Below are 21,819 nucleotides of genomic sequence, written 5' to 3' on the forward strand. Positions count from 1 at the left end.
CTTTTTTCTTTCTTTTTCTTTTTTTTTTGGTCGACGATCCTCCGAGATTGACTAGCCGGTTTTCAAGTTTCAAATCCCAGAGTATAATTCTGCCTAAATGGGGCACGTTTCTCTTTACTTACTTTAGTCTCTTTTGCAGCTTCTCGTCAGCTTAGAAGTCTTCCATTGATAACGCGTCGAAATCCATTGATATTCATGCGTCAAGAGATGGATGTTCAAACATTATTATACTGGTTGCATACTCTCCAGAAAGGTACATAGAAGCTGTATATACTTTTAAGAACGGGTACTTCCTTCTATGTGATTCTATTATGACCTGTTAAAGATCTTTTTTGCCTTTTTTAAAAGAAACAAAGACTATTTTTAAGAGCAACGGCAGCAGACATGCTTTACCCGACTTTTCAAAATCTATCTTGGCAAAAAAAAACCACACACACATGTCTCTTTAAGCGTTACTCTTGGGCAAACTATGGGGAAGAGGGTCTGACCTAACAGCGCGACTTTGCGTACTTTGATTTTCTAAATGTTTCAGGTGACCTGAAACCATTGAGCGGGATCATGGATATCTCGGCTTACTCCCTCCCCTCTCCTTTTCCTATTTTTGTGTATCAATGAACACGCCTCAAGAACGGTTATTGATAGCGGCTTTCTCCATAGCGTGAATTAGACTATAAGTGGGCCTTTAACAATTCAAATATCAGAAACGCGCATTAATAAAGAAGCTAATTCTAAAAAATTTTTTTCTGCTATTTACTACTACATGCAACTTGATTTGGAAGTCTGTTTTTGAGAGCATTTCACCATTTATTTTACTGCTGGAATTGTTCTAAAGCTATCCACCGACCTTTCCATGATCAATAGAGAGCCCTCTCAATGGCAAAATAAATGTAATGTCACACTAATGAACCCAGTGTGTTGAAATAGCTGTTTGATATTTTAACGTCTACGCTACAAAAGAAGTAGTTGTAAATTTAGACAGACACTCTAAAACTGGGTGGTGTGAATGATATTTTTAACCTGGGAAACATAAAGAATGTTCGAAACTGGAGCTCCATTCTCTATCTATTCGCCGTAGGTCAAACCGAGGTCAGCAAAAAAAAAAAAAAAAAAAAAAAAAAATGGCCATAGCACAGATGGCTGCTATTTCTTTGCAAATCACCTGTAGCGAAAATATCGTATTGGATATTTGTTGTCTTTTCGACAAGAAAGGAAATATCATCCAACAAAGCAAAAAGCTGAGTTTCTTATGAACACATCTTTCCCGTTTACACCAGAGGGTTTTTGAAAACAGAGAAAGTGGTGTTTATGTCCTTGGGGTCCTGCATTGATGTGTATGCATCATCATTTTTGCAACAAAACTGTTTGAGACTGTGTAAATACTTGGTAAATGCTCAAAATAGCTTATTCCTAATAAACAACACACCCCTAGTCTTTCAATCATTTAAAATTTCTCCTTTTTTCAAATTTCAATATCCACTAACTGTGGCAAGTATTTCAAGGATATCCCTTTGATCTCGCGGTGAAACATCCCGTTAGAAATACACGAACACCAACTTGGAAAAAAAAAGTCTGCTCGTCCGGATTTGAGTATTCTATATGTTAGCATACTCCACGCAATTATACATAAGTACATACATTACTTGACTTGCATGTGAGCTAGTGTTTCCAATGACGAATGACCTATATCCGGACAAATGGTGATCTGTAAACTTAATATCGACAAGGATATAATGCGATAAATGTCAAATGGCTCAAAATGACGAGGTTCCTAAAGACAGGAGCAGATCTATAGACTACTAAAAAAAAAGTTATTTCTGTAACAATAGCTTTAGACTCTGTTAACGTCATTCCTTGTACCATTTACAGAAAAAAACAATCAAAAAAACCATAAAAACCATAGAAAAAACCTTATAGTCTACGCTAGTTCTGTACATAGTTCCAAAAATGGTGAATAAAAATCGTTGCATTATCCCAACGCTCACACAAGCTATTTTCAGTCAGTTGAAGCGGCGATACAGGAATATTCATCATTCAGCAATGAATCAAAAGAAAAAAAAAAAAAAAAAAAAAGTTAGCAAAAAATACAACTAAATGCTCCTGCTCATGTGTATATATGGAAACATCCAATGCGTATAAATACAGCGCTATTCTGTGAAGAGTACTTTTTTTCGATTTTGACTCTTTCCTTTAGTCTCAAATATACCAATCATGAAGTTCACAACTACTGGCTTGATCAGTTTAGCTATTACTCTCCTATCTTCTACAGTGTATGCTAATGATGTGACATACTCAGTCGTCGCTTTCCCTGCACAAGGCGAAAAAGTCTCTGTCAATGTAGGCAATCAATCATATCCTTTACAGTCTAGCTCTACCTGTCCTGGTGTCTATACAGGTAACGCTCCTTTTGGTGCTGAATATCACTACGCCCTCGTCGATGCCTCTGGTAAGGCAACAGCCGAACCTTTCAAGCGTACCTTGGCTCAAAATTCCTCCACCACTGGTAATGAATTCTTTGGTCGCTCAAAGACTTTGTGGGATATTCCTGAATTACCTCAAGCTTTCCCTCCTATGTATCCTTGTAAGTTGTCTTTTCCTGAGTTTTGTCTTTATTTCCAATATTGAAACTAATAGTGATCTTCTTGAAATAGCTCTCAAGAGCGGTATGTGGAGTGATAACGAAATCGCTACTGTCATCGTCAAGGCCGATGGTCCTGCGCTTGACAAGATCTTGAAAAAGCCTGAAGAGGACCACAAATATGCTCACGTGTTCAACCTGACTTACGTCAACCATGACAGCTGTTACACTTTCACAGATGCGGGTATTAGAAATAGTGGTCAATCTTCAAAGGAATACGCTAAGCAATCCTTCAACCTTAAACTTGGCAAATTCAACAAGGGTTCCGATGACAGATTGTTCAACCGTAAGGCCTTAAAGATGCGTGCTGAAGCGGATGATCCTGCTTTTATCAGAGACAAGTTATCCTTGGACGTTCTCAAGGCTTCTGGCGCTATTCACTTGGACGGAAACTTTGCCAGACTTTTCGTCAACGACAAACCTTATGGTTTATATCTTATGACCGATGATGAATTCGTTGGCTTCACCGATAACTTGATGAACGGCGGTAAGGCGGACCCTAACATTGGTGCTACCTTCAAGGGTAACTCGATGAGTGCAACACAATGCGCCGATTTAGTCTATAAGGGTGATGACGAAAAGAAGTACGACTTTTCCGATATCTACTTTTTGGGTACCGAAGGTCATGATAAGAACGTTACGGATGAGAATTACGGTGCTCCTTTGATCAGCTTTATGAAAAGATTAAGTGAAGTGAAGCCTGGTACTCCCACCGAACCCGGAACGTTGAACGACTTGATCGATAATACAAACCAAACCATGGCTCAACTTGCTGTCAACATGCTTATCGGTGCCTGGGATGGTTTCTGGTATGGCGGTACCAACTTCTACTTGACGGAACATCTCGATACCAAAAAATGGAATTTGATTACTTACGATTTCGATGATACCTTCGGTAATGATATGACAGACAAATCAATGGTCACCGCTCCTTATGAACAATATGCTCCCAAGAATGCCAAGCGTCCTTTCATTGATGCCTTCATCAAGGACCCTTACTACAAGCCTCAATTTGAAGCCATCCTCAAGACCATTGTTGAACGCTACTTTAACCCCGCTACTATGAAGAAACGTCTTGACGCCTATACTGAAATGTTGCAAGAAGACATTGCTTGGGACTACAATCTCAAGAAACCTTCTCCTGGTAGGGATGAAAAGTTCACTCTCCAATCTTTCAAGACCAACATGTACAATGCTTCTAATGACAGAATGGGTATTCTGGACTATATCAACCAACGTTCTTCTGCTACTGCCAAACAACTTAACATTACTCTTAACAATTAATCACTTAAGTTACCTTTCCTTATTCTAATTGTAACGCTGCCTAATCGCCTCTCCCTAACATGACTACCCGTATTACTCACTTCATCCATGTTTACCTTATTCACCTTCTAATTTAAACAGATCCCCATTGTACAGTCTAACCTATTCGCGTTCATATAGGCAACCCCCCCCCCTTGTTTTTTCATTATGACTTTGAAAGTCAATTTCTATTTTTATGTAATAACTTAAAATATTCTTAATAGACATGCGAATGATTATGTTGATTCATTCCTTTTTCTATCTTAATCAGCCTTTGATCAAATTTGTTTGTTATTCCTTTCAGCATATTCTGTTTCAAATAAATTGAGTAGATTTCATTGCTATTCATTCTATGATTGAAACAATCGGAATGAGTTAAATAAAGTTTCTATAAAGAAGTGGACTGCCGCAAGAGATTGAAATTCCGGACAAAGCAGCAAACTATCCTTCGCCCTGATAGTTTCTTTGAAATTTTCGCTGACCAATTCAACATGGCCCAAGCGCCCTTCTTTTCAGATACATGGAGTTTCATGTGTCGATTATTTAAGTATGAGTTGATTTAATGATTATCAAATGAATTTCTATAGAGTATGATCAATGTATTGTTTCTGTTTCTTTGTTTGAATGCAGATAAAACGCACATGCTTGAACCGTGTAGTTATGTAAGGAATGCTCACTTCAAGCAACACTGGGATAAAAAAAAAAGACTCCATGACAATCTTATCTATGGAATTGGAGCCGTTTGTAACAATGTGGAAATCACTCTCTTCCCCTTCCTATGCAGCAATGAGCGGTTTTTATTGTCAAGCCACGTCAGTCTATTATTAATGTGTTTCTTTTTTTTTTTTTTTTTGGCTTTGTAAAAAAGTAGGATAGCCAGACTACAAAATACTTCATGCACTTGTAAAAATGCTCAAACAAACTTGGTAACTCTATAAGAAAAAGTTTTAGGTCTTTTACTGAAAAAGAAGTGGTATAAAGTGCTTATTGTGCAAAAGAGGTGGATGACGACGGCTGAGGCGCCTGCTGCTGTTCCTGTGATGACATGTCTGGTGTCTGTACAGTTGGCACCTGCTGATATTCCGTCTGTTGCTGTGATGGAAGCAATGAGGGTGGTTGTTGCTGTTGCTGTTGCACCATCTGTTGTACTTGCTGCACTTGCTGGGTTTCTTGCTGTTGTTGCTGTTGCTGTAATTGCTTTTGTTGCTTTTTGATCAAGAGAAGCAACTGATCGCGATTTTTTAGCAGCTCTTGTTGTAACTCGGGGCTTAATTGACTATAGTGGCTCATCAATTGAGGATTTTGTAACAATGCATTGGCTTGAGCAAGTCCGTTAAGGTAATTCAGAGAAGCTATCAATAAATAGTGCAAAGTTAGAAGCCAACATCTTGATAAACCCTTCCCATGTCAGATCACTTTTACCTTGATTTTGTGATGGCTGTGGTAATTGTCCTACTGTGGGTGGAGGTATCATCTGTTGCATTATTTGCTGTATCTGCTGTTGCTGTTGTTGTACTTGTTGCACTTGCTGTGTTTGTTGCTGTTGTTGTTGTTGTTGACGCAACTGTTGTTGTAGCTGTTGTTGAAGCTGCAGGTCTTGTTGTTTCTTCGCCTCTTGCTCCAGCCTGGCGTTTTCTGCTTGAATTCTCATCAATTCTTGCTGTTGAGCTGCTTGTTCTGCTGCCACTCTCGATTGTTCCTCTGTCAGCTTTTGCCTTTGATCAACAATCACTTGCCGGTTCAACATAATCTTCAGTTGAAGCATATCCTCACCATTCTCGCCAATCTTTTTCGCAATTGCCGCAAACTTATCAAACAATTCGGTCTGGCACTTGAAAATCTCAATCATTGTATGATCTTGACGTTCCAAAGGAATTTTATTAGCGTTGAGATCTCGCTTGGGATACTGGTAGATATGGTAAGGGAGTAATCGATCGATCGCATCTTTGACAGATTGAAAGGGTGTTTGGTAATCGGGTGCTGCCACGCTTTTTTGATCAGCCACCAGAGCGCCGAGGAATCTCTTTTTGATCTCACGATGTTGCAATTCCTCTTCCGGTAAGCGTTTAGATAAAATAGAGTCAGAAAGGGATTGTTTCTGCTGTTGTTGTAACGGTGTCACTGGAGAAGGAGATGGCATACCGGGTGTCGCTGCAGAGGATGATATTGATGTAGAAGGTTGCTGCTGGTAGGTTGATAAACTCTTTCGTGCCATATTGGTGGATGATGTGGAAAGAGCTGGAGACGATCTATTGTCACTACTGACCGGCTGAAGTGATGGTTGTGTGAATGTAGAAGCAGTATTGATAGGAAAAGGAAAGGATGGAGTTGAGGGTAACGAGGAGACAGGTGTATGTGCATCAGCAGAATGAATAGCAGTAGGTGTTGTAGGAGTAGATGTATTCGTCATACCCATGCTTTGCTGCGAAATCTGCTGTAAAGCAGAGTAGGGTTGCTGTTGGGTTGCAGCAGCGATAGCAGGAAAATTCGGCTGATTGAACTGTTGTTGATTCGTTTGTAATATACGTTTCTTAGAATATCGACCTGTTTTAATATATTTTCTCGTAGTTTTGCCATCGAAAGAAGCAGAGGTCATATTCATCATGTTTGGCGGCTGCTGCTGCTGCTGCTGCTGCTGCTGCTGTTGTTGTTGTTGTTGTTGTTGTTGTTGTTGTTGTTGTTGCATCATTCGCTGTTGCTGCTGTTGCTCCAGCTCCTCTCGAAGTTTACGCGCTGTTTCTTTCAAAGCATCAGCCTCAGCGGGAGTAGGCTGTGGAGGGACATTTAACGAGCTTAAAGGGTCTTTATTCTTCGGCACAATAGCTTTAACGCTGCCATTGTCGCCTGATGCGCTGGGTTGCTTTTGCATTTGTTGTGCAACTGCATCCATCGTACCAGCATGTAGCGAATGAATTTCCTTTAACAGCTGCTGGCGTTGATTCTCTTCGATAGAAGACACCTGCATATTGTTTGGTAATTTATATATAATTTGATCTTGCTTTCGTACCATGAGCACTTTTAAACCTGCCAATGTTAATTCGGTAATTACCTGCTCGTCTGCATTGTTGCTGTTGTTGTTGTTGTTATTGGTGGACGGTGTTGATGGCGTACTGGGTGTAGCTGGTGTGGCAAGCTGCTATTATTTCAGATGGAAGGAAGGGCTTACTGTTAATAAGAGAAACAATCAATTGCTTCATTCGACAAAAAAACCAAGCATTACGTTCTGTGCGGGAGAAACATTGTTTGCGATATTATTATTATCAGTGCTCATACTTTCTGGGCTTTTTTTATCTCCCTCTCGACTCCAAGTTGCTAATAGTAGAGAATACCTCTAAATGGTGAGTTCAGAAATTTTTTTATTGGCCTTTTTCAAGCTCGTGACTTGACATAAACTGTAGGTTTAATTCAATTTTGCGAAATGTTGGGAAAAGAATAAGCCTAAATTTTGAGATAGTCAATGTAATTTCTCAATTCAATACCTACACATTCGAAAACTATACCAGACCTTTCTTTTTCCTTACTGATAATCATAGACAATTGATTCTAATTGTGAGATATCTAGGAACCCTTTTTGCGGGAATTGAAAGGCTTGCTTTACATATGATCAATAGTATCGTCCGCTGCTGGCTCCATATAGGACATTCATTAACAATATAATTTCATTTTTAGAGAAACTTATAATATCAATGATTCGGATGCAATGGAAGTCTTATCCAGTTGAATTTCATCTTGATGGCTCTTTGTCGCTACTTCCTATCCTTCATACTCCTATTATAGAAATTTATAGCGCAATCGCTATACCTTACAAGGAAGCAAAAACTCATGTGAAAGATTAAATTTTAAAATAAGCAGAGGTTCCTTCAACCAGGCAGTATTACTTGATTTAAATTACTGTTCTTCAAAAAATTAGAAGGTATGCTGCTCTTGCGAGTCATTCCTATTTCTTCGCCATTTAAAAATAGTACGCAAGCTTTGTTCTCCAGAATACTCTCCTCTTTATGCTGACAGAGGTATCTCTCTCTTCAATAGGATATCTATCATGCGAATGTTATACTTTCTTTTATAGTTGTTAGAATCATGCGTGTATAGTTTTCAAACTCCTTTACAGGAAGCTTTGGCATTAAATCCAAGTTGGTTTAATTATGCCAGCATGAAACTCATCCCCGGTCCATTCAAACTCCTTTGGTCTTTCCAGCTCTAAAATAAACAGTTACCGATCAGACTTATAGTCATGCCAGTCAATGAGGATGATGCTACTTCATATTGGAGCCAAATAAACCGGAAACTCAACAAAAAGCCAACGGAAGCGACAGCTCACAAAAAGGTTGACGATTGGGCAGACTCAATCGTTCAAACTGTCTGGCGTCCTGTCACTGTAGGTTTGATTATTGGAGGACCTACGCTCTACATTCTTCGCAAGTACATCATTGGCAAACGTTTTAAAACTGCTGCTCATATTCCTATCGAGTATCTCGAGAAGCAATGCAAAATACGAGGCAGAGTCGTATCCGTAGGAGATAGTGACAATTTTCGACTATACCATACACCTGGATTAGGTTGGAATGGTTTCTGGGCATTGCGGAAGATACCACAAACTCGAAAGGAGCTTCGAAATCAAACAATATCAGTGCGAATAGCAGGTGTAGACGCACCAGAGGGTGCTCATTTTGGTATGCCTGCTCAGCCTTTTTCAACGGAAGCCCTCCAATTTTTGAAGAAATTAGTTTTGAATAGAACAGTTGAAGTGCAACTTCTGAGCCGAGATCAGTACCAGAGAGTGGTAGCGATGGCTTTCGTTAGAAGACCACCGTTTTTTCTAAAAAAGAATGTCTCTGTGGAAATGGTGAAAGCAGGTTTGGCGAGTATTTATGAAGCCAAAGGAGCACAATATGCTGGGCAGTTTGAGCAATTACAGAAATATGAAGCTTACGCAAAGTAAGTATAGGCACATGGTTTGCATATTACTATGAAATGATTTTTCAGCCAGTGTAGATGCTGATTTCGTTACTGATAATTCACAAGGTCCAAAAAGAAAGGCATCTGGTCCTTAAAAAAGAAATATATTTCACCTTCAGAGCATAAAGCGAGGTAAGTTTGAGCTTCAGTACGCTTGATCAATTCTATGTATTAATCATTATGTTGACTTGTAGATACCTCAATGGAAGCAGATAATGACCTATATAATCAGTGACTTGTGCTACCTCTGATACTGTAAGTGTTCTTTTTGTACACCATGTATAGAAGTGATGAGGGAGTGAACCTTTCAAAATGACAATTCTATATGTTCATAACTGCCGTTGTACTGCTGCTGGATCTGCGGCAGTAAGCACAATCGAGATTCTTTCTGAAAAGGAAACGTGCATCCTTCTAAAATTCAATTTAAATGTTGCTATTTAGACTTTTCACCGTGTCCTTTCTTTTGTGAGCAATATAAATAGCATCTATTACTGCCTTTGATAAGGACAATCTATTTATGGTAACAGAACAACTACTATTAGTATTTTGGATCGATGTTATTGTTCATTCGATTATGCTTAATAAAATAGATGCTCGAATGTTGAACGAGCAATTAAACAGCCTTTTAATTTTATATATTTATGCTTATTTCTTTGAAATTAAGCGGCGAAGCATTGTTAAAGGTTTTAACAACCCTCCGTCCATCAAATGGCTGACGTCTGGAAGAATGATTTTAAGCAAGTTCAAACTATGTTGAGGATTAAACATACTTTATACATTGCAGCAATAAGTAAGGTCCTAAAACTGATAATAGTGTGGATATTGAGCTACATGGAAGCAACAAAGTAAGTACCAATCTCTGCGTCAAAATATTGTCGCTACGTTGCAAATGTAGGATTTTAGCTATGTTTTCTTATCTGGATTAAGTAGCTAATCTGTACGAGCTCTAACCATTCTTCTACTTTGGCCGATGAGAACACTGCATCCCAATACTATTTGGATTAGGATATATCGTTCGGGCAAACACATGCGGCTATTCAAACAATTTAAAAAGCTTCACAGTTACAGTGAAAGCTTTGTTTCAGTCTCAAAGCTTAATTCCATCAATAAATGGAAGTTGAAGCAATTGAACAAACTTGCTATAGTTACAGCGCATTATCGCTATTCTTGTATTCCGATTTAAGCTCTTTCCTATTTTTTTTTAATCTTAAGAGTCATCACATGTCATAAAATAACCTTATACGATGCTATCAATGTCGTCATTTTCCTCAGCTCTGTATCATTTATTCGTACTAAAACACTGCACATTGATATTCTGCAGGAACAAGCTTGGTCTAAATGCACATCCCTTACAATCCCTCAGGCTATAAGGAACAGCCGGACTTGCAAATTGACGAATAGAATGATGCAGTAAACACGCAAAAATTCAGATGTTCTTTTTAATCATTTGTACTCCTCTTTTCTTTCTTTTCTTTAACAAGCTATCCCATATATCTTTTAAAATTTATGTCTTCGCCGTTGCCAGTGAATGCCAAACAACACAACGGTAAAAATAATAGTAATACCAATTCTGATACACAACTGTCAGGCTCTCTTGCAGCTGCAACATCAGAAAGAGCACAATCTATTGCTCTCCTAAGTTCATCACCCTATGGCTCTTCTCCAAAGAGTTTTCATACCTATGGCTCTATTAGCAACAATTTTGGCGGTGGATCAGATGTAGAACGTGCTATAACAAATCAAAGTGGATCCCTTTATAGACCGTTATCTTATAATCCAGAAGATGGTACAATTAGTGTAGATTTACCGGAAGACCAAGTTGCAAAAGTTGTCAAAAAGCATTTAGTGGATACAAGTAGTAGTTACTATGAGCCTTCAATTCATTCTACAGGAGCTACCAGCAATCATTTAATTAATGCTAATACTAATAATGATGATGGCATCGGAAGTGTACATCAGCTACCTGGTGGAGCGATCACACATGATATCTATAAATGGGCCGACGATGTAGAACAAGAGCAATTATATAAAAAGAAACGATCTCAATCTTTCCACATACCAAGACCTCAGTTTGATCCAGCATTAAAACACCCAGGAGGGTTCCGTAGACATTTTATTGTTAAAAGAGCGAAAAAGGAAGGAAGGGAGCCACCTCATTGGATGACACGAACATTTGTTGATTTCTTGGCTTTATATGGGCATTTTGGTGGAGAGGATTTAAGTGACGAGGAGGACGAAGAGGATAGAGACGAAGAAGAAGGCAGAGATGATGAGGATACGGAGGAGATATCACCATTGATTAGAAGAGCTCAAGCGAATGCCGTACAGGGAACAGCTACACCAGCAAAAGCTGTCTTTCTACTACTAAAATCGTTTGTGGGAACTGGTGTCATGTTCTTACCAAAGGCGTAAGTATGACAGTTTACAAGCGAAGGGAAAATTGCATGGCATATCTAATAATCGCTTCTCTAATACAACAGATTTTACAATGGTGGAGTGTTGTTTTCAACCGGTTTATTGTCTTTCATAGCTCTGGTCTCACTGTACACCTTTTTATTGTTGGTCGAAACCAGAAGCAAAATTCCAGTATCATTTGGTGATATTGGTGGTATATTATTTGGCGCCAAAATGCGATTCGCTGTTTTGTTGGCTATTACTTTTTCTCAGGTAAGCTTTCAATAAGCTTGATAATCATTCAAATAACTAACCCAACATATTGATATTGGCACTAAATTTTTCAAAAATACAATTAGATCGGCTTTGTTTGTGCCTATATGGTGTTTGTCGCACAAAATGTCCAAGCATTAATTGAATCCATATCACAATGTGATCTACGTATTGATTTACACTATCTAATTCTTGCACAAATTTTGATTTTCGTACCATTGGCCATGATCCGCAAAATACAAAAACTATCTGCATTTGCATTGATAGCAGATTTGTTCATCTTGATCGGTTTGATATACCTCTATTACTACGATTTCTTAACTCTGTCTAGCCAAGGGATCGCTGACGTTGAATGGTTACTCAATTACAAGTCGTTTCCTATGTTTATTGGAACTGCGGTTTTCACGTATGAAGGTGTAGGATTAGGTAGAGTTCAACAATTGTAATATGAAATATGATAAGCGAAAAGAGGATCAGAGCAAAAGGGATTGTCTATTATAGTAACTGGGCTGCAAGCAAAAATGTTAAGCTAATCTATCACCTATCATAATAGTTATTCCTATTACTGAATCCATGAAAGAGCCAGAGAAATTCCCCAAAGTACTCTCCGGCACGATGCTATTCATTACTTGTATTTTTGTTAGTGTGGGCTTTATTTCTTATTTAGCTTTTGGTAGTCAAGTGCAAACGGTCATTTTATTGAATATGCCTGGTACCAGTGTCGTAAATACTGTTCAAGGTCTCTACGCTCTAGCCATTTGTTTATCCATTCCACTGCAACTATTCCCTGCTATACGTATTGTAGAAAATGGACTGTTTACACGCTCTGGCAAATATAATACCATGGTCAAATGGCAAAAGAATGTTTTCCGCTTTGTAGCCGTTATTTTATGTGCTTGTATAGCCATTGGAGGCTCAGGAGATTTGGATAAATTTGTCTCTTTGGTTGGCTCACTATGCTGCGTACCACTCTGTTTCCTATTCCCCCCTCTATTTCATTTGAAGGCTATTGCGAACACCTGGAGACAAAAAGCAATTGATATTACTATTATTATATTCGGTATTTCTGCACAATTATACACGACTGCCATCACAATTGCTTTATGGTCAGAAAGTGGGGAGTCGGCTCCTATATCGAGATGTCCCAATTAAAACAATCTCGTTCAAATGCTGCTGCAATAACACTAACACACAGTCCGATAAAATACCGCACGCATAATTTTTACTTTGAATAAAATCGCTTTTCTTCTTTTTAGAGTGGAACCTGTCACGAAGTGATTCAAAATGTCTGCTACAACTTCTCAATTACTTCCTTTAGGTACTAACAATGAACATCAAAACATGTTGACTGACAGATAGTCTGCTTGACAACAATTAACATTCTGAAATCTGTTAGAACTTATCGATAAATGTATTGGGTCAAGAATCTGGGTTGTAATGAAAAATGAGAAAGAGTTCACTGGTAAATTGTTAGGATTCGATGATTATGTCAGTAAGTAGACAATCTTTGATCTTCGACAAGAAATGGTGAATGGAAGTATTCTTTGCTAATCAAGCTGCTTTCTGTTAGACATGGTTTTAGAAGATGTCACAGAATAGTAAGTATAAGCGTTTCCTAGTTTTGAATCATAAAAGAAACTGTGCAGAGACTGAAGGAAACGATGTCTACGTTATAGCGAAAATACCAAAGATGGATATGTTACAAGCAAGCTAGATCAAATTTTACTGAATGGAAACAATATTTGTGTGGTAAAGTTTTCTGCTATATTTTATTTATAATTACTTCTCATAACCAATATTCCGCTTTTAGTTGGTACCTGGTGGAACTGGGCCAGTCTAGTTGAGAGGAAGGAATAAACACAAGAAACCAAAACAAAAATGATACAGACTATAGGAATGTTTTTGATGATTTCATAACAGACTCGCTAATAATATAAAATGTATGTTTTGTACAGTATATGCAGCATATGTCATAATAAGTTTATTCTTGTGAAGAGACGGTCTGTGATGAATAGGTTGATATTTGTGATGACAAGCTAGGTACTTGGGAGGAAGCGGTTTGCTGATGAGGCTTACTAGAAGGATCTTCTGCAGGAAGAGTAGGGATTTGTATATATTCTGGCGCAAAGTCGATCCTAATCCTATTTTTTGCGCTATCCATGGCTTTGAGTGATAATGTATGTTTCAGGTAGCAATATATGAAAGCTGTCATGTAAGCATCGAAGTAAGCTGAGTGGGCACTTCTACCATCATTTAGATTACAGGTATAATAAGTAGGGTAATTTGATGGGCCCATTTCACTATTAAGGACAAGTTGTATGTCATGCTCTTCGCAATAGTTTGTATGATTTGGGTGTGAGCAATAGCCTTTCATCTGTTGAAGTACAAAAAAAAAAAAAGTTTTTAGTATTCCATTACTGTTACTGCTAGTTGCACCATATAATTGCCCTTACCGCGTAGTCTCTGCATACTTTAATCTTTTTTTGCCTGTTAGTATTTAATGAATTGTCTTTTGTTGTTGTCGTGTTTTCTTCAATTGATGTAGACCTTTTCTTTATTGTTGTTCTCTCTGTTTCTATTTCGAAATGTATGGATTTTCGTTTACTACCAATCTCGACGACTTTATCAAAAGTTGTATCAATGATCGTATCATTCACTTGAATATCAAAATACGTTTTGTTGTTTTTGTTTGACTGATTATCTTTTGTCGCTATTTCAGCTTGCGGGTCTTTGTAGGCATCTATTCTAAGACGATCACATTTTGCAAATAGATAAGACAAAAAGGTAGCGTTGAAGGTGTTTGTATAAGCCATGAATTTTGTATCGTAGATGCCAGATGGGAATGCTGTAGCAATTTTCGTCAAAAACTCTGGGAAAGTGTCGGGTAACGGTCCAATAAAACTGTAATATAGGTACATGATATCATGTAGACCATTGTGAAGCACAAGGGGTATTTTCTTGTATTTCATCAAATCCACTATTGTGTTTAGCAATTTTGACAACATGACTTTGCTTTTGTCATCACTTTTACTGCTACTGCTATTCAACTCTTTCTCTTCTTCTTTTTTAATCAATGGTGGCTGGAACGGAATTCCTTCAAGGAAAAACTTATTGAAGTCGAAGCCACTGGCAGCTAACCAAGTCCCTGTACCTTTGCTGAACAAAATAGGGCCTTGAATCAATGTTAAAAAGTTGAAGTTATCAAATTCATATTGGAGGCCTCTACTGTTACTATTATCAATATTCGCATTATGCAAGGATGATTTATCTGCTGAAGATGCGGTTAGATCATTTTCTCTAGCGATACTCAATCCAAAAGAAACTATACTGTGCTGTTCCACTGCTTGTTTGATGGCTAAGTAATGATGGTGAATGTTGTTTACACTGGATTTCTTGCCCAATCCTGTAAATTCGAAATCGATGGCAATATGAGATGCGCCTGAAACTTTCCTAATGATATGAGAGTATACTTCTTTGAGGTTGGATCGTGTAACTTCGATATGATTGAACACATACGCAGTCGAAGGTGGCGCTTCAGCCAGGTGTTCTGCCATTGTAAAATAACCGTAAGAAGCAAAAGCCAGTCTCTAACAAAAATCTGAAATTGAAACAATTTAATGCAGCTGTAACAATTCCCGAATGACTTGAAATTATCTACACAGGAAGTGTAAATGGTTTGAGAGCTTACAAATCTGTTATATCAAAGAACACAACATTTTCGAACACATTCAGTGTTAATGCAACAATTTATTAAAATAAATATGAAAATTAAAAATGAATAGACTGGTGGTTCATAAGCAATCAACAACACATTAAACAGAAAAGCAACAAAATTAACAAGTTTGGTATATTCATAAAGATAAGTTAACTCACGAAAGGCCACGAAGTATTTCAAGCGCTTTCTCCGATCTCCTCAAGAGAGAAAGATTTTTGTTCATGGCTTCTCTGTTTCTTGCTTTTGTGGCTTCGACCTCGTCTTCAATATCGGTACTACAATCACAAGCAGAATCAACCTCTTCATCGTCGGAATGATTTGTGACATAAGCACCTAATCTACTCAAACGCTCGACAATGGCTTGGTTGGTACGTAAACCGTCTAAAGAGTGTCGACGCATCATACGTCGTAAATGTAAACTGACATTTCGCACTTGTTCTGTCATATCGTTTTCCAAGGCTTCAAGGTTTTCACTGTCTTCAGCCAGTTCTGGAGCAAGTCTCCAGGCTGTGATCCATGCTTCGAGACCAGTTACAGAAGTAACGAATTCAGCAAGAGCTAGAACAGAACTCTCCAGATCAGGCTCATTATCTTTATGCTGTTGTTGATAATGGTGATAGCTATTGTTGTAATGATGCTTATTATGCATTATTGAATGGGTGTCATACGCCCACATCTTTTTGACTTGAGCCTTGATCTTTTCTGCTTTCCAAAGCTCAGCTAAACCACGACGGCGTTCTTCATTTGAGGACTGCTTCAGTAAAGTAGCACCCAATAAAATATGAATCATTATCTTCTTTGTCAGTTCATCTAGCTGGTTCAGGCGGTCTTTATGACCCACAATATCATTGGCATTTCCCATCATTGTCGTCGTTATTTCACGGGAGACCAATGAGCGAGGAACCTTTTGAAGAATAACTTCTCGCAGTAGGCGTTCAGCAGTTTTGACGTCACTTTTCCAAAGTGCATCCACTGTCGCTCCTACTGCAGCGAGCCAATGAGCTAAAGAATGATAATCACCAAACGTATCGCTCTCAGGTCGTGTTATATCCATGAGCTGAGAAAAGGCGGTTTCATAGAAATCAGACTCATTTTCTTCTTCCACCATGGCGGCTGTCAAAGGCTTTGCTGTGACAGAAATAATCAAACGGCCAAATTGTGTTTGAAGGTTATCCAACAAATGCAAAGTGGCAAGAATGCCAACAGGTACCAGTACAGGAGCTGTCATTGACAGAGACAGTTGTCCTCTATTGTTCGTTTTTTGCTTTGGACACTGCTCTTCACCAAATTTTTGGATTTGCTGATTCATCACTTCGAGTGTTTCATTCCAAGCTCGCGACGCAAGCATAACGTCCATACGGTCTTCAGCATCATCTTCATGGCAATCGAAAAGAAGTACGCGCATTAAAGGATCATCTTCTAAACCCGACTCATCCATAGTAAGACGCCAGAAATAGCGGGAAAGCTTTTCAGAGATACCATGATGAGGAATGATAAGGGCCATTTGCATAGCGGTAGTAGCATAAACGCGGGAACGAGATTGTTCGATATACTCATCCTCTTCAAAATCTTCCAGAAGCTCAATTAAATTGAGCACACGGAAACAGGAATAAAGCATAGATAAGCGACTCACGTTAGGGTTACCACCAAGACATTCGACTTCATTGAGTTTTATCCACTTGCAGATCTCAATCCATTGTTCTTGTGAGTTTTGGCGTTTCCCTTCTCCAATTTGATCATTGGAAAGAAAAACTTCGTAACCAAGCCAATGACGACAGATAAAGCGGGATGCTTCCTTTATAAGTGCAAGGAATAGCCCAAAAGTGGTTTTATATTTTTGAGGAAGAGCATCGGCTATTTTGCCATAGTTTTTCTTGCTCATGTAGTCGCTTTCTAAGGATTTGATCAGCATTTGATAAATTTGCATGCATTTTTGATCGCCAGGCGTTAATGCTGTAGTATGAGAGGCGATACTACCATCTAAAGAAGAAGAGGACGAATGGCTAGCAGTTGACTGTTGGGAGTATTTCCTTGAAGAAGACCTTTTGTTAATTTTTTTGATTTTGAAAAAGCCGTGAGCCAAAAAAAAGCGGAAAACAGGAAAGAATAGTTGAAAAAGGCATATAGCGAAAACAGTAGATCGAATAGTGGACCTAAATAATAATTAGGAAAGTAGGTGAGAAAAAAAGAACAGAAATTATTGTACTTTACAGGGTCCCTTACCACTTATCATGAATGGGAAAGACAGCTGAGAGCAAAGTGCTGTTTTGGTTAGTTTCAGGCAGCATTAAATTATCAGCAGTACGAGACACATGGTTGTGGCTCTCAAACTGCTCCTTTGATGTGGGGCCGGCAAAAAGTGGCGACGTCGAAAAGAAGCTGATAGCCATGAACACTGCCATGAAGACGCGATTAGTTACACCCATATTATTCTGTTGAGATGGCTGTTGTTGCTGTAAGGCAACATTAGTATTAGTGGCAGCGGTCATATTGTTCATTACATCTCCTGCACTTGGTATAGCTTCAGTGCTACTATCTCTCTTATTGGCACTGCTCTTTTCAGTGCCTCCATTTTGACGGGCTCTTTTTCGACTATTGCTATTAGCTTTACGCTGTTGTTGTATTAATTGTTTCTGTAACAAACGTTCTTGTTTGTTTCGTTTTTGAGCTTCCTTTTCTCTTTGAGCCCGTTCGGTACGATAACGAGCCAAAACTTCGCCACTACCCGGTAATTGAGATACAATTTCTTGCAATAACGTATTTTCATGACGTAAATCTTCAGCAGTGCGTTTTAAATGAAGAATATATTCCGTTGCCTTTCTTAAGATAGTAGCTTTATTGAGTTTTGTAGCTACAGCAACACCGTCTAAATATTCTTCACCATCTTCTAAATCATCATCTTCATCGTTAAGAGTAGCAGCGCGATGAGAGCGTTTGCCCACACCATTGTTAGAGCGAGGATCTTTGACCTTGGCGTAGAGCAAAGCGGGGACAGCGTTTTTCAGTTCGGCGATTCTGTCATTGATATTATTACGGTAGCGTCGTTCGATAGCGTTATGGGCTGTCTTTTTTTGCTGTGGAGGCATAAAGGCATCAGCGGACGTCATAGTATTTAATTCGGTATTGGCATATAAAACTGCAGCTGCAGCCGCAGAGGAATTACTGCTAGGATCGATATGCGAAGAAAAGCAAATAGCATCATTGATGACGGGCGATGGGTTCGAGATAGGAGGTGTGGTTAAGCCAACATCAAGGCTTGGGGATTTTTTTGGTATTACTTCCTCTAAAGCAACGAAAAAGAAAAGCTCAATGATGAGTACAGTATGGATTGAGAGAAATAGAAATTTATTTTACCTTGCTTTAAGATGTTGTTGGCTGCTGTAGCTTGAGTAACTGTATCGAGCGGATTGGAGGGTTGCATATGCGTACTATTTGCATGAGGTATCGTCTGAGACTGTGCCTGGAGTGCAAAATCGATAGCAGAAGGCATAAACAATTCATTTTTTGGTGATTGAAGGGTTGTATCAGAAGCATTATCTGCTAATAAAGGAGACGTTAGATTTTGCTGCTGGAGCAGTGATTGACCATGGTTATTATTATTAACAGAATTTTGTTCGTTTATTTGTAAATGTTGTGGCGATAAATTTGCTGCTGTCTGCTGATGATGAAGCATAGAATCTGGACTACCGAAGGGCGAGAGAGTGGTAGAAGCTATTGTGTCACTAGCTGGCGAGGCAACGAAAGGTATGTGTTCAGGCGAATTGGACGCATAATTATTGATCGCATTTTGTGTAACAACTGTTTGTAGGTGCAACTCGTGAGGTTGATGGTGTAAAGCACTTCTAGCTGGGACAGAGTTAGTAGCAGCAGCTGTAGTAACTAGCCCAGCTACTGACTGGTCATTCAGTAAAGGTTTTCCACCGGTCAGCTGTTGTTTACTACCATTTTGAGGCAATAAAACATGCTGCTGTTGAGCATAGTGGTTGTTGTGTCCATAATTAACGGTTGACAAATAATGTCCAAAGTTCTGCCATGATTCTAATTCTTGCTGCATTGCTAATTGTGCTTGCTGTTGAAGTTCCATATCAAACTGGGATAAAGACAAATAAGAAGTGTGGGTGTTGCTATTTGATTGGTCACTATCCATCATTTTGTCCTTTATCATTGATTTTTCGTGTGTATATAGTTCTGCAAAAGTTTCCATCAATCCAACAGTTCAAAAAAGCTTTTAAAGCTGCTAAGATACTAAAAACCGTAGAAACAGAGAAAAGACTAAAAGTCGTCCGCAACTTTTTTTCTTATGAAACTTGTCGGCAGAAAGCATCCAGAATGGGCTGATTTTTTTCATTTTTTACATTATCACTTTACCCAATATTACTGCTTGCTGAGTATAAAAAATGGAAAAACAAAAGGAATTGTCTGCCTTTCCGAGCTTCTTGGGCCACTGACAGAATGTCACTATCTGGCAGGTACAGTAACGAGAAACCGGAAATCAGATAGAGCTACTGAAGTCCGTTATTCAACTTTTACGTCTTGGCTCCTTCAAAATTTTTTAATTTTCCAGGAGAGCCCTTTCTGGAACTAAGCGCTTCACAGATCAAGATAATACTGAGCCATGACTGAAGATTGAAATTCTTAAATACGATAAATCAAATCAATATTCTCCCTCAGTAATCAGTTTTTAGCAGAAATCTCAAAAACTAACATCCTTCGATTATAAGTCTCAAAGGAAACAGAGCGATCCATCATGTTCCACTTCGGAAAAGACTCATGGCAGGGATTTTGGAGTTTGAGATCTAACAAAACAATTGGCAAAATTGAACATTCAATATAATCTGGTAAACCAGTCTTTTAACTTTTGAGCTCTTCGATATCATAAGTTGGTGATATTGGTCGTGTCATTATATCAATAACAATATCGTAGCAATCAAAATCTTGAAGCATTTCAATATCATCTTTTGATTTGCTTTTTTTAAAGTTCAACTACCATCAGTAGCACCAGCAGATTGGCATTTAACATATTCCGCCCCCAAAAAGAAACATAATTTGAACTTGTGCTCAGAACAAGTGTGCTCTAACAAAGTAATGGTGACCCTTCCACAACAGTTGAGGTTGCATCTCAAATGTTGGTGTTTCCTATTGGCTTTTGTGGCACCTTATCACGAAATGCTCGCTTTTAGGATATGTCATTCACAATTGAAGAAGATTCATGACATTTTGTGGCTTTTGCATTTTTGTAGTTATGGTATTCTTAATTATAGTCTTGTAACAGTGTGTGCCTTTTCATCTTTCATTTTCTTTACTTTTCTTTTACATGCCTTGCATTTCCTTTTTGCACCTTTCTACAATATGAAAACAATTTTGCGCACACTCAAACACATACTTTATCTATCCATGATAATTATACCATGTGTAGTATCTCGGAGTTTTGATGACGAGTGGTTTCCTTCGGTAAACTTCAGCAATTGCTATGAAGACGGCAGTTTTGGTATCTTGAATATGAACCGGTATTTTGATACAGAATCCTCCGTCTATTATCTCAACTTGACGGGTATATCGAGTACAACTGTAAGCAATTTGAGCAAGAACGGATCGAGTAAATAGAAAAGAACATTAAGCAAATAATAATAATGACGACAATGGCAAGAGAACGGCATGCCAACCATTAATTAAATATAATGAATACCCTTGTACTTAGTGTCCTCTGCTTCTACACTTCAGCTGAGGTTTGGTTTTAAAGTATTTACGGCCTCTCCACAGCAGTTCTGTCCTGACGTCGTTGAAGGGTGTCCTATTGATCCGGGCAAAAGCTTTATAATCAAGAAGGTAACAAAAAAGGTTTCTGAGCCGAGAGACATAATAAATTCAGTAAAAGATTATCAAATTGATCAGCATTACACACATTCTTTAAACCGCTACTATTTATAGGTCTTTAACTTTTCGAAATCACTAACACATTTATACCCATTAGCTGATATTACAGCACAATACTCAGCCGTAGACGCAGAATCTAACCATCTCACATGCGTAAAAGTTGCTGCCATAGGATATCAAGATCCAACATGGCAGCGAATTTTCACTTACATCCCTATCAGTCTTACACTTGTGGCAGCTCTCCTTTCATTGATAACCACGATGTTTAGCCTCTTTCAGCGAGATGAACAACAAGATGATGATACTAGTGTTGAATACGAAAACTCTTTTTTCGCAGCATTCAACTATACAACTATAATATCACCGGAACTGTTAAGGCTAAAAACGCCTGGATTCTTCGATCTGATATTTTATGCACAATTCATTATCATTGTGGGGTTATTCAATCTGGACTACCCTCGCTTTTATGCATTACTTACGTCCAATTTTTCTTGGAGTTTTCTGATCTGGGAAACAAGTTGGGTCAAAGGCCTTACTCAGTATTTATTTCCAGTGTTAATGGCACCTATTGACAATGTGGCGTCTATACCGCACTATACATTATACAAAAGACAACAAGAAGCAAACAGTTCAACAGCAATAGAAACACAGTCTGCGACTAATTACAATC

General features: G+C 38.5%; 8 protein-coding genes across 8 annotated transcripts; 5 read left to right on the plus strand and 3 right to left on the minus strand.

The window, feature by feature from the left end:
* Positions 1–2,208: 2,208 nt before the first annotated feature.
* Positions 2,209–3,919, plus strand: BDF20DRAFT_915112 (coth protein-domain-containing protein; the record flags this gene model as incomplete). The annotated part of the gene is made up of 2 exons (XM_053084274.1): positions 2,209–2,578; positions 2,649–3,919. 2 exons carry the CDS (start codon positions 2,209–2,211, stop codon positions 3,917–3,919), a joined length of 1,641 nt encoding a protein of 546 aa, XP_052934367.1.
* A 1,002-nt stretch (positions 3,920–4,921) lies between these two features.
* BDF20DRAFT_915113 (uncharacterized protein) lies at positions 4,922–7,208 on the minus strand (the record flags this gene model as incomplete). Its single annotated transcript, XM_053084275.1, has 3 exons — positions 4,922–5,289; positions 5,360–7,073; positions 7,158–7,208. The coding sequence occupies 3 exons, from the start codon at positions 7,206–7,208 to the stop codon at positions 4,922–4,924; spliced, it is 2,133 nt and encodes a 710-aa protein (XP_052934368.1).
* Positions 7,209–8,168: 960 nt separating this feature from the next.
* Positions 8,169–9,109, plus strand: BDF20DRAFT_915114 (uncharacterized protein; the record flags this gene model as incomplete). The annotated part of the gene is made up of 3 exons (XM_053084276.1): positions 8,169–8,872; positions 8,960–9,025; positions 9,088–9,109. The coding sequence occupies 3 exons, from the start codon at positions 8,169–8,171 to the stop codon at positions 9,107–9,109; spliced, it is 792 nt and encodes a 263-aa protein (XP_052934369.1).
* A 1,944-nt stretch (positions 9,110–11,053) lies between these two features.
* BDF20DRAFT_823615 (transmembrane amino acid transporter protein-domain-containing protein) lies at positions 11,054–12,712 on the plus strand (the record flags this gene model as incomplete). Its single annotated transcript, XM_053077814.1, has 4 exons — positions 11,054–11,301; positions 11,374–11,560; positions 11,647–11,986; positions 12,114–12,712. The coding sequence occupies 4 exons, from the start codon at positions 11,054–11,056 to the stop codon at positions 12,710–12,712; spliced, it is 1,374 nt and encodes a 457-aa protein (XP_052934370.1).
* A 132-nt stretch (positions 12,713–12,844) lies between these two features.
* On the plus strand, positions 12,845–13,400 carry BDF20DRAFT_915116 (uncharacterized protein; the record flags this gene model as incomplete). Its single annotated transcript, XM_053084277.1, has 5 exons — positions 12,845–12,878; positions 12,957–13,052; positions 13,131–13,158; positions 13,237–13,309; positions 13,371–13,400. 5 exons carry the CDS (start codon positions 12,845–12,847, stop codon positions 13,398–13,400), a joined length of 261 nt encoding a protein of 86 aa, XP_052934371.1.
* A 141-nt stretch (positions 13,401–13,541) lies between these two features.
* Positions 13,542–15,114, minus strand: BDF20DRAFT_915117 (ribonuclease H-like domain-containing protein; the record flags this gene model as incomplete). Its single annotated transcript, XM_053084278.1, has 2 exons — positions 13,542–13,934; positions 14,014–15,114. 2 exons carry the CDS (start codon positions 15,112–15,114, stop codon positions 13,542–13,544), a joined length of 1,494 nt encoding a protein of 497 aa, XP_052934372.1.
* A 315-nt stretch (positions 15,115–15,429) lies between these two features.
* On the minus strand, positions 15,430–19,425 carry BDF20DRAFT_837629 (uncharacterized protein; the record flags this gene model as incomplete). Its single annotated transcript, XM_053079073.1, has 3 exons — positions 15,430–17,428; positions 17,499–18,558; positions 18,630–19,425. The coding sequence occupies 3 exons, from the start codon at positions 19,423–19,425 to the stop codon at positions 15,430–15,432; spliced, it is 3,855 nt and encodes a 1,284-aa protein (XP_052934373.1).
* Positions 19,426–20,972: 1,547 nt separating this feature from the next.
* Positions 20,973–21,767, plus strand: BDF20DRAFT_800363 (uncharacterized protein; the record flags this gene model as incomplete). Its single annotated transcript, XM_053076360.1, has 2 exons — positions 20,973–21,101; positions 21,204–21,767. Coding segments are annotated over 2 exons (693 nt in total), but the record flags the coding sequence as incomplete, so codon positions are not given.
* Positions 21,768–21,819: the final 52 nt, after the last annotated feature.

This window comes from Mycotypha africana, assembly GCF_025528875.1.
Source record: "Mycotypha africana strain NRRL 2978 chromosome Unknown BDF20scaffold_8, whole genome shotgun sequence".
Lineage (NCBI taxonomy): Eukaryota > Fungi > Mucoromycota > Mucoromycetes > Mucorales > Mycotyphaceae > Mycotypha > Mycotypha africana.